Source organism: Cucurbita moschata, unplaced genomic scaffold (genome assembly GCF_002738365.1).
Source record: "Cucurbita moschata cultivar Rifu unplaced genomic scaffold, Cmos_1.0 Cmo_Scf00049, whole genome shotgun sequence".
NCBI lineage: Eukaryota > Viridiplantae > Streptophyta > Magnoliopsida > Cucurbitales > Cucurbitaceae > Cucurbita > Cucurbita moschata.
This window is the reverse complement of record NW_019268565.1, coordinates 1,548,096-1,560,183: the sequence shown is the minus strand read 5'-3', so window position 1 is coordinate 1,560,183 and position 12,088 is coordinate 1,548,096. Positions and strand designations below refer to the sequence as shown.

The 12,088-nt window shown below is 36.6% G+C and overlaps 1 protein-coding gene across 4 annotated transcripts in view; it reads left to right on the top strand.

The window, feature by feature from the left end:
* The first annotated feature begins 3,809 nt into the window (after nt 1-3,809).
* The window catches only part of LOC111435529 (kinesin-like protein KIN-7K, chloroplastic), a 25,282-nt gene continuing 17,003 nt past the window's right edge, over nt 3,810-12,088 (top strand). For 2 of the 4 annotated variants that reach the window (XM_023072921.1, XM_023072920.1), the window contains exons 1-10: nt 3,816-3,993; nt 4,084-4,191; nt 4,586-4,652; nt 5,294-5,559; nt 5,651-5,748; nt 6,154-6,243; nt 7,181-7,233; nt 9,265-9,330; nt 9,412-9,465; nt 9,647-9,706. In XM_023072921.1, coding sequence (XP_022928689.1) covers nt 4,650-4,652; nt 5,294-5,559; nt 5,651-5,748; nt 6,154-6,243; nt 7,181-7,233; nt 9,265-9,330; nt 9,412-9,465; nt 9,647-9,706 — 690 coding nt within the window. In that variant the 5' untranslated portion in view covers nt 3,816-3,993; nt 4,084-4,191; nt 4,586-4,649. Of the gene's footprint in view, nt 3,994-4,083; nt 4,192-4,585; nt 4,653-5,293; nt 5,560-5,650; nt 5,749-6,153; nt 6,244-7,180; nt 7,234-9,264; nt 9,331-9,411; nt 9,466-9,646; nt 9,707-12,088 lie in introns of all 4 variants that reach the window. The other 2 variants (XM_023072922.1, XM_023072923.1) reach the window with 2 other exon arrangements.

Here is a 12,088-nt window from a genome sequence, read left to right as displayed (position 1 = left end):
TTATTCAGTGTCAAACAAACTCCCATTAGGCACAACCAAAGCTTTGTTTGTCTGTCATTCATCAAAAACCCTTCAACCTTCACGTGCTTGAGACCAACTTCACCTAAATTTTTTCTCGTTTCTTTGATAGATGTTGTTCGACTTATTGTATCAGTCGTCCTTAAAATGTACTCCAAACTTGACTATGCTATGATTTTAGTGTAATTCACAATCACAGCTCGTTTTTGCCCTCATATGAAATTAATTTCATTAACGATCACCTTCGATTTTATAGTCCGCGTGTCTCTTTGTCGATTTCAAATCTCGTTAGTAAAACCTCTTCATCTTCCTCCTTTCTTAGTTCTCTATTACGCTTTCTCTCCCTCGTCTCTTGGGTTAGTAGGTGTTCAATGGGTTACCACCACATCTCAAGCTAGACATTTGAAGCCTTTAGGTATCGTTGCTAACTTTGCATTTGTGCAACCTTTCTCGACTTTTTGTTGCGTTTGCTTGTTGTTTCGTTTCAAAGTCTAGTTCGATCGGTTCAATCCAACTTGATTGATTCAATTCAATTTTCTATGTATTTTAGACTTGTTTTGATTAGTATTGATTCTAAGTATAATTTTAAGATTTGATTAGAGTTTCACGATATGTAAAGAAAAAGAACACGCTATTTTTATGTCTTTAAATTTCATTGAAGTGATCTATACCCTAACTACATACGAACCGCTATATCATGATATGTACTTAATCCTCTGCGTGTTTGCTAGATCCAAGGTCTCTATTTTGCCGACGTTTATGTTTGACGAGACAAAACCGTTCATCTTCCATCCTTTTCTCTCTTCATTTCGTAGTTTCTGTCCTTACAGATGAGGTCTGAGGGTTTACTGAAATGTAGGACATCAAGTATGGTCATGGGTTCATTGGAGGCACAGGTTCTCACCGGAAAAACTATGAACTCTCTCTTTCTCGATTTTTCTACTCTTTTCTTCCTCTGTGCTAGCGTTCGAGACATTGGCTAAAGGCTGGAAGAGGGAGGGAACGTCAGGAGACGATCTACTGAGATCATGGTTGTGCGACCTGAAAACTCCAACGGTCGTCGAAATTTTTGTGACCTTGTCAGTGACCTCGGTAATTTTTTTTAACTAACCTCTAGTAGCGGGTCACTAACTAACCTCTAGTAGACTAGAGGGTCACTAACTAACCTCTAGTAGCGATAAGTTATTATAAGTAACCCATAAATGTATCTTAGTTAGTTTAGAGAAGGGATCGCTCCTCTCAGATTTATGATGTTACTATAGCGTAGCTTTAGAGGTCCACCGACTAACTCTAGTAGTGAGGAGCCTTTTTATAGCTAGCTTGCATATTTATCTTAGTTGGTTGTGCACGGGACTAGTTATTTCCACACCTATACCACTTAAACTAAAAAATATGAATTTTTTATTCCAAGATAAGAATGAATGGATGTTCAGGCCCAGTAAGCACCGGGTAAAAAGAGCTCGAGCGTGACTCTATGAGATACAGATAGACTAGAGTCTTGTGCTAAGCTCTAGCCGCCTTTCTCAGCGTTTTATTATTTTGAGTCATGAAATTTTTAAGATATATATTTTAATTTAAAATTTTAAAATAGCATTTTATTTATTGGAATAATAAATGACAAAAAGTTATTTGAGATGCACGTGTATAATTCCTTTTGTTTAATAAATTTTTGTTTTCTTGTTTTTTTTTTCACACATAGAAAGAATCATTCTTCACGCGTGTTAGTGCATAGTTTAGCCCTATACTATACTTTATAAAGCACCTCTAGTCTACCAAATCTCGACAATCATCTTCAACTCAATATTGCCTTTCTTCTAGTTTCAGAGGTAGGGACTGAATCAATCATCGCTCAGTGAGCACGCCAATTCTTCGGTGACATAATCTCTTGCCCCATTATTCATAATTTGAAATTTGGTTACATCGATATATTAATGATTTCCCACAATGTTCGTGTCATGTCCACGATTCTTTAAGTTTAGATTCAGCACCTATGTGCACTAACATTCCTTTACGACATAGTCGTGTTACTTACTTTTTGTTTCTAAGAGTGAAAGTCATTCCCACCGACCAATACATGTTCTTTTAACATGTTACTTACTTTTTTAACGTAACAACTCAAGCCCACTGCTAACAGATATTGTTCTCTCACATGCATAGTCTCAGTGTACCAACTCAAGCCTACTGCTAACAGATGTTGTTCTCTCACATGCATACTAAGGAAAATTCTCAATGTAACAACTCGAGTCTATCGCTAGCAGATATTGTCCTCTCACATGCATTCTAGAAAATTCTCAATGTAACAAACCTAACGATGCGGGATCTCACAATCCCTTCTGGACTTCCACTCAAGGCTTTAAAACACGTTTGTTAGGGAGAAGTTTCTATGCCCTTATATTTGTTCTCCTCTCTGACCAATGTGGGATCTCACAATCTACCCACTTCAAGGCCCAACATCATCGCTGACACTTGTTCCTCTCTCCAATCGATGTGGGACCTATAATCCACCTTCCTTCAGGGCCCAGCGTCCTTGCTGGCACATCGCCTAGTGTCCACTCCCTTTTGGGGCTTAGTCCCCTCTTTAGCACATCCTCCGGTGTCTGGCTCTAATACCAATTATAACAACCCAAACCCACAGTTAGTAGATATTGTCCTCTTTGGACTTTCTCTTTCGAGTTTCCCCTCAACGTTTAAAAACACGTTTACTAGGGAGAGGTTTCCACACCCTTATAAAGAACGGTTCGTACCCCTCTCCAACCCATGTGAGGTCTCACTCACGAAGTCACCCAATATATATAAATAATGTTACTTTTAATCCATTGAAATTTATTTTAGTTTCTTCCTTGTATTTTTAGAATTAATTTTTTTTTTATATAACTATAAACGTTGTTTGGACCAACTCAAAATTTTGAGTCCATGACTCGAATGATTGAATAGAGTTTATAACCTAATTGAGACCTTCATTTTTAGGTTGGATTTGGGTCGTTCGGTTATTGTAACTGCCCAAGCCCATCATGAGCAGATTATTATTATTAATTTTTATTTTTATTTTTTTTACCTCAAGGAACGTTTATGCTAGGGAGAGGTTTTCACACCATCGTAAATAATCAAACATTTATTTTTGGGTTGGATTTGGTTGGATCGTCGGGTTATTGTAACAGCCCGAGCTGTTCTCTTTGGGCTTCCCCTCAAACTTTTAAAAAACTTATGCTAGTTAGAGGTTTCCACACCCTTATAAATAATGCTTCGTTCTTCTCTTGAATGTGACATCTTACAATCTACCTCCCTTCAAAGCCCAACGACATTTGTTCATCTATCCAATTGATGTGGGTTCTCACATTTTTTTAATTATTTAAAAAAAAAATTATTTATTCACAATACATGCCATACTACCAAAAAAAAAAAAAGAAAAAAAAAATCGAAAGTCAAAAGTCAAAAGTCAAATATCCTTAGGTCAAAACGAGCTAGCTTGGATTTTACTGTGAACCAGATTTTCGGGTTGCCTGACCAAAAAAGTTTAAATTTGCTAAACGAACCGAATGTTCAAGTTTTTAAAAAATTATTGAATTAGGTAGGATGAGTGATTGGTTGATTTGAACACCTTTAATAACGTATTTGTCCAAGAAACAATTTTTTGATGGAGCTAACAATATCATATAATTTTTTAATTATAATATATATAATATGTAAAGTTTGCAATAAAAAATGAGTAGTGAGAACAATCACTTTCTCTCTTTAAAAGTAGGCAACAATTTCTTTTTGTAGTAATAGACATTGACTTCAATCACACCCTTTTCACTTTTCCATTCATTTCTTTCTCCCTCTTTTCTATATCCATGCTTGAAATTGCAAGTTTGTGAGCTGCCTTTCTCTCTCTAAAACTTGGATTATAAATGCTGTAGGCCTTTGATGAACGGCATCGCTTCCGAGGCATGTAAGGAAAGCTACAAGTAGAGGAATTGGAATTAACAAATTATAGTATGATTCTCTGATCTCTATTTCACTATAATGATGATTTTGATTATGATTTATTGGTTGATTAATTTACTTGCACTTCCTCGCTCTTAGATCTGCGTTTTCCTCTGTTCGAAGAGCTCCCCCTTGCTGAATTTCGTCATTTTTGCTTGAAAATCTGGATTTGGTTTGCAATGCTTGTTTGATTTAGCTTCGTTCCAGGTGATTTACTTTCTTCAATCTTATCTCGTTTGGTTTAGCGGGGATGGGTGGGCGGCGAAAGGGGAAATCAGTGTTGGGCTGCTTGAGTTTTAGGAGGAAGTTCTTGAATTCGACTTTGAATGTGGCGTTTTAGTTGTTTTCTTATTCTCTTTGCTCTAATGTTTGAGGAATTTTTGACTTGCTGGTGAGGTTTTGAAGTTTGGCAAGCGTGAAATTTGGCTTTGCAATGAGAACCCATATATGTAAATATTCGTCGAAGTTTCTAGTAATAAAAAAATGGGGTATTACAGATTCTTTATTGAGTACATTGCTTATCCTAGTAATCAACGTGCTGGAGGATGGCCTTGAATTAGGAATTTTATGATACGTTTTCTTACTAATGACCTTTTTCTAGGTTCTCTCAATCCGACCCCATGTTTAAGGAATGACAATTCTGTTAGGAATCACGGATCTTCACAATGGTATGATATTGTCTACTTTGAGTATAATCTCTCATGGCTTTGCTTTGGGCTTCCCAAACGGGGCTTCATACCAATGGAGATAGTATTCCTCACTTATAAACCCATGATCTTCCACTAAATTAGCCAATATGGGACTCCCTCCCAACAATCCTCAACAATCCTCCCCTCGAACAAAGTATACCATAGAGCCTCCTTGAGATCTACGTAGCCTTCGAACAACCTCCCCTTAATCGAGGCTTGACTCCTTTCTTTGGAGCCCTCAAACAAAGTACACCCCTGGTTCGACACATGAGTTACTTTTGACTACACCTTCGAGGCTAGCAATTTCTTTGTGCGACACCTGAGGATTCTATTAACATGGCTAAGTTAAGGGCATGACTCTGATACCATGTTATGAATCACGAATCTCCACAATGATATGATATTATCCACTTTGAGCATAAGCTCTCATGGCTTTGCTTTGGGCTTCCCCAAAAGGCCTCATACCAATAGAGATAGTATTCCTCACTTATAAACCCATGATCTTCCACTAAATTAGCCAAGGGACACCCTCCCAACAATCCTCAACAAATTCTTAGGAAATTGATATACCAAAATTGTTCCTAAAAGATATTTGATGTTCTTCTCCATAAACTTTTTAGGATCCATATGAAGTGGTAATGGCGTCCAGACAAGGTCCAAAGTCCAAAAACTTGGGTTCTGTTACTACAAAGGTTGCGAAATCGCCATCATCTTCTACTACCTCATCATCGAAACAGTATCTGGAAACCTCTATTGATGGGCAGAGCTCTCCTGCATCTTCTTCAGCTCGAAGTAAGCCACAGTATTTTTACTCAGACAATTTGCACTTAGATGTGGAAAGATCCAAAGAAAATGTCACAGTCACGGTTCGATTTCGTCCGCTCAGGTGCATTTCATTTTGGCAAATTTATCTATAGCTTTGATGAGTAGGTTTTCTGCCCAATTTCTAATGAACGCGACGGTTTTGCTTTGAGAAGTCCACGGGAGATTCGTCAAGGAGAGGATATTGCATGGTATGCAGATGGTGAAACAATTGTAAGGAATGAGCATAATCCGACTACAGCATATGCTTATGGTAATTTTCTTAAGTGTATTTGATGTAAGATATTTGTACTTGGATTAAAATTGCAATAATAACTTATTAGTTCGCTCGCCCCTTGGATTAAAAGATGCATGGGCGAACGACATGTATGAATCATATCCCTATCAATGGAGAAAAATGCATAGGCGAACTTCCTTTATCTAATATGATTATCCTCCTGATCGTGCTATTAAATTATCAAAATTGCATGTTAAAAATCTATAGTTTTTTCAAGTGTTACTGGTATGTGTACTTCATGTTTATATGCCATTGCATATTGTATTAAGGTTTTAGATTCATTTTCACTCTTTTTGTTTCTCTAAATTTTTGTATCTTGTTTCGTCACGCCTCCAAAAGTAGCGTTTTCTCACTTCAAATATGTTCTCTTCATGCTTTTAGATCGAGTTTTTGGTCCTACAACAACTACTCGTCATGTCTATGATATTGCTGCACAACATATTGTTAGTGGTGCTATGGAGGGCGTTAATGGTAAGCATTACTGATATTTGGTTTGGTGATATTTTGCGTTGACGTTAAGTTCGTGTGAATGGTTCGAGTTATATCTTGATAATTAATTAATTTATTTATTTAGTTTTCTTCGAGTTACAATAGTTGTCCTCATCTTGCTTTGTTTTAAACATGAAAAGCAAGAAGGATACATTGTGATGAAGGAAACAGTAGACTAGGAGTAGAAGAAAAAAGAAATGTATAACATTATATTAGTCGATCCCTGATCCCTTAAAGCTACAACCATAAGTTCAGCTGTCACTAGTGTCGAAAGGGAAGTCGAGTATCGTTTTTTTTGCTCTGTTTATTTATTTATTTTTCTTTTGCTGTTCTAATGCTAACAGGCTTCTCATTTTTGGGAATTTTTTGAACCTCCTTTGCCATGGCTCCTTGACATTGCCTCACCAATTCTATATGATTGTTCATTTTCTTTCCTCCTAACATGCCCAGAAAAGTGTGCTGATATGGATTTGATAGAGCCTATATGAGGATTTACAACTACATTAATGGGGATGAAAAAATACTACAGAATTAGAGCCCTGTATTCTCTCCACTCACCAGAAACTGATTTGCTACCCCCCACCCACATTGACTAATTCATATATTCTAACAATATCTACAAAGAGTGGGTAGGAAAAGAGTTCCCTCATGTCTGCAACACAACCTGCGTTTATTTTTATGCTGTACATATTTGTGCTTGACTAGTATGCATAAGCACGGTCCTGATCAGTACACGTGACATCAACTGGTTTTAGAAAGAGCTGTCTCAACATTATAACCGCCGATTAATACTGTTTTCATTATTGTTATCTCTGCATTATGCATTGTTATGAGCATGATATGCTGTTTGAAAAATATGATATGCTGTTATTTCCTAATCATGTTCCATCTTTTCCTCCACCCCTCCCCACACACACAGGTACGATATTTGCATATGGGGTGACGAGCAGTGGGAAGACTCACACCATGCATGTAAGATTCAAACCTTATTGTCTTCGTCATTGCTTTATGATCAGTATCTTTGCATGAACAAGAACATTTTATTTAACGGAAGGTGAGGAAAAAAGGAGACCTGACCTCAGCATGAAGAAACATACAAATTCAGCAATGAAACAAATTAATGCCTATTAAAATGATAGTCTCAATAACTTATAATCATAATCTCAATTCAATAATCTTGATCAGCAAAGAGAGAGAATTTCATTTTAGGTAGTCCTAATTTGGTTGGAACCCGTAGAAGGGAGCGACCTTGATTTAAGGAATATTTATTTAATTCCTAGTCTTAAGTTAAGAGATATTTATGTAGTCCATTAAATAAGGGAAGTAGTTGGCCTCCATAATTTATCTGTATAGTTACCTAGTATTTACAAATTTAGTTAGTCTTTCTATATTATAAAAGGCACATGTACCTAAAAATCTAATAAGAAAAACAGCAGACTACTTTAGGCTTGCAACAGAATCATGTCTTTTTGAAGAGTTTTTTACTTAATAACCCATACCATATTACTAACCATAGTACAGATGTTTGAAGACTATCTTTTCCTTATTTCTTTTGTTTGTTATAAAGAAAATAGGAGCTGTATTGTATTAGTATGTCACTGGTGCTAGATTGTAATGTCAATCATGCTACACATATCAACTGCTTAAATTCGAATTTTCATCCCTGATATTGCTATGATGCTTATAATTTCTATGCTAGGATCAATCTTTGGTTGTTTCCTTTGTTGACTTGTTTTGTTATAAATTAAAATCATTTAATTTAAAGCAATTCCAAACTAATACGTAAGAGTTTCACTCCTAAAAGAATGAAGGTCTAATGGTAAAAAAAAACCGTCAAAGGAAAACAAAGAAACCATGAAGGTGAGGCAATTGGGTATTGATACTTAGATAACCAAATAAATTATTTACATAAGAATTAAGTAATTTAAGAGTTTTCAAAAGATACTAAATGGAGGCGAAACGGAAACAACTTTTCTAGAATACTACAATTCAAATAGAGAATTAGGTTTCAAGTCTGTAACATTATGGAAGATTATTAACTTTTGGCTTGGTTATGCAGTATAAAGTTTCTGTTGTGCCTTTCAAAGTATCATCATTTAATTGCTCCTAAGACTACATGTGAGCTGATCCATTTTTAATAGTTGGAACTATTGAGCTACTTGTCACGTTTCATTCAAGGTTAATGTAAAATCATTTACCTACAACATTCGGTAGACTATGTTTAAACATAAAACAAATTGGTAGTTATTTACATTTTAATACATTAATACATTATTATTTGCATGTGGGGCATGTGGCTTGAGAGAAATAGCAGAATTTAAAGGGATGGAGAGGTTCGGTGAATAGCTCTGGGAGGGGATTAGATTTGACTTTGGGCTTTGTTAATCGGCCTTTCTGTAACTATCAATTTAGCATGATTCTTTTGGATTTTGATATGTTTTTGTAATTAGTTTAGGGGTCTTTTTTTTGTTGGTGGGTGTAACAGCCCAAGCCCACCGCTATCCGCCACACTCTTATAAAGAATGTTTCATTCTCCTCCCCAACCGATGTGGGGATCAAATAGTGGGCTTGTTCTTTTAGGACGCACTTGTATTTTCTTTCATTTTCTCTTCCTGAATGCTTGGTTTCTTATTAAAAAAAAAAGCATTATTATTCGCATGCATTTCATTATTTCATTATTCACAAGTTCTTAGGTTTGAATAGGAAATAGATGACTTTGACTTGGAGTTAAGATATTACACATTCTTGAATGAACTTTTGATGGCTTGATTATGGTCTAGAGACATTTCAGAGGCATACATTTGTATTTCATTTGACTTGAATTTTAAGAGGTACAATTTTATGAATCTATATTCGATGGAGGCTGGCAGGCTGTTATAAACTTAATGAGACCTAATGTACTTCATACTTTCCTTTTAGACTACGAAAAATGTGATTTATATAGTCACATAGTTGGATTAGATGATATTATCAATGAACTTACACCATTCACTCCATTTGTAGGGTGATCAGAGGTCGCCAGGAATAATACCACTGGCTGTGAAGGATGCATTTAGCATCATCCAAGAGGTAATTACAAGGAAATCATCTATATGGTTTAAATACATCATCTTCAAAGAAATGCTTTGTTTAATGTCTTTCTACATCCAGACCCCAAATCGGGAGTTTCTTCTTCGGGTGTCATACCTAGAAATCTACAATGAGGTATGTTCCTTTCCATTTATTTATTTGTAGTTTCTGATGCTTGGTTTTTTTGTCACTTCATTTGCAAACTTTTCTAAGCTTTTAGATTTCTAATGCAACAATCAAAGTAAAATAGTTCAAAATCAGGTTTGTACTTAGGTTGAGTAGTTTTAATGGCACTAAATAGCTTCCTTCATCCCAGGTTGTCAATGACTTATTGAATCCTGCTGGACAGAATCTAAGAATCAGAGAGGATGATCAGGTAAATACATTTTTTTTTTCTTATTCTTTATTCAATGTCTTATATCATGTTGAGTGAGATCCCACGTTGATTGGAGAGGGGAATGAAACATTCTTTATAATGGTGTGGAAACCTCTCCCTAGCAAACACGTTTTAAAAGCCTTGAGGGGAAACTCAAAGGGAAAGTCCAGGAAGGACAATATCTGCTAGCGGTGGGCTTGGGCTGTTACAAATGGTTGACACCGGACGGAGTGCCAGCGAGGACGTTGGCCCCCAAAAAGGGGTGGACTGTGAGATCTCACATCAATTAAAGAGGGGAATGAAACATTCTTTATAAGGGTGTGGAAACCTCTCCCTCGCAGACGTGTTTTAAAAACCTTGAGGAGAAGCTCGAAGGGAAAGTGGAAAAAGGACGATATCTGCTAGCGGTGGACTTACACTCTTCAGAGAGGATGCTCAGGGGATGTTAAAGTGATTATTAAATGGACTTGTGACAGAACTCATTTCACTGTAGTATATTAAGATGCAAGGAGAAGTAATTTAGCCAAAACCGTTTAGACTTTCAAGAGGTTTGTTTCTCTCCTTGGAAGCCACTAGTTACTTTAAGCTTCCCCTTCTCTCTCTACTGTTCTTACAGCGAATATCATAGACTGGGGCCCACTTACTAACCTTTAGGGCTTACCTCCACAAGCATATACAACGACATTTGCATCACTCTCTTACATACTCTTTGCTCATATAATCCCTCAACTCTCATACAATTCCTCTGCCTCTACTTAAACAATTTTTCCTTCTGACAAAACTGAAATACTACGGATGCTTTCCACTCCTCGAAATACCCTCAGCCCAAGGGTTTGATTTTCCCTCAAGCTTATTCAGGAAATCTCAATGTGACCTTATCACACACTCCTCAGGAAGCTTCTTCTTCAATTTTCCCTTGCCACTAAATTAACAACTCTTGTTCTCCCGAAGAAGTCCATGGTTGGGTGTACACTCAAAATTGCCGATGGGGCTAGGATGGCACCCTCCTTTGGTATCACAAATGGAATTGAGGATGAATGCACGAATCCTTTTGCAGTTGAAGTCTGTATGCTACGGTCCTCACCTGTTTTTCCTATTTGGAATAGTCCATAGTACATTTTTTTTTAACAAAGAACAAAACTTTTCATTGGTGTAATGAAAAAGAGACTATTGCTTAGAGGATACAAGAAAATTATATCTTGCAATAAAAGACTAACAAAGTGCTTGGATACAGTACACTAGGAGGGAGCCTTTAGACGAGTTGATTCAAAACAATAGTTTCTTCTGGAGAACTCATTGGTTCCTCTCCAACCAAAACTCATATAATAAAGCTTTAACTGCATTAATCCACAAAAATTTGTATTTGGAGGGGAAAACAGGCCCTTCCAGAATGGAAGAACATTGGCCTTGAAACAGTTAGAGAACATCCACTAAAGATTAAACATCAAAAGAAGGTTGGCTCAAGAATAGGGACAATCAAAGAAAATATGTTTCATGGAGTCCCCAGCAGCAATACACAATGAGCAAATGGAGGATCAATACACCATTTACGAGAATCAATACATCAACAGCAATACATAATGAGCAAATGGAGGGAAAAATGCAATTAGATGGTAACTTTCTTTGAAGAACTTCTGAAGTATTAAGACTTCCTTTGAGCATAATCACCAATGAAATGCTAACTCTCTTGGGACTTTTTGATTTCCATAAATCCGCATAAACCTCTTTGCCCAAAGGTGAATAAGAATTCAGATGTCGAGTTAAAGATTTTTACAGAAAAAAAATACCTGAAGGATCAATACACCATTTACGAGAATCAACAACCAAACCAATGTTGAGAGAAATAACAGTTTGGACCGTGTTTAGAGACTATCCCTTCATGTTGAGATCACAATAGAGCATTTTTTGAAGAAATGCATCTGGGGGTCTCAATATATCCTTGGGAGCTGTCATTTTGCTTGTTCAATTTGGGATAGCTTCTTGGAGATTTTTTGGGGTTTGTTTGGCTCGTAATGGAGACTGTTCTATTTTGCAGGAGGTTCTTCTCTGTGCCCACTGTTGTGACAAGGCGCAGTTTCTTTGGCACGTTGGGTTTTTGGCTGTTTTATAGGATATTTAGCTTGAAAGGAATAATGAGATTTTTAGAGGGGTTAGAGAGGTTTTGGTGAGAGGCTTGGTCTTTAGCGAGGTTTAATTCTTTTCTTTGGGCTTCTACTTCTGAAGTCTTTTTTTTTTTGTAATTACTTGTTAGGCTTGATCCTTAACTTGAGCCCTTTTGTGTATGGTTAATGTGCTCCTTTTGTTTGAGCTTTGTTTTTGTATGTGCCTTTGTTCTTTCAATGAATAGGTTGGTAATATTATTGGGGGGGGGGGGGGGGGGGG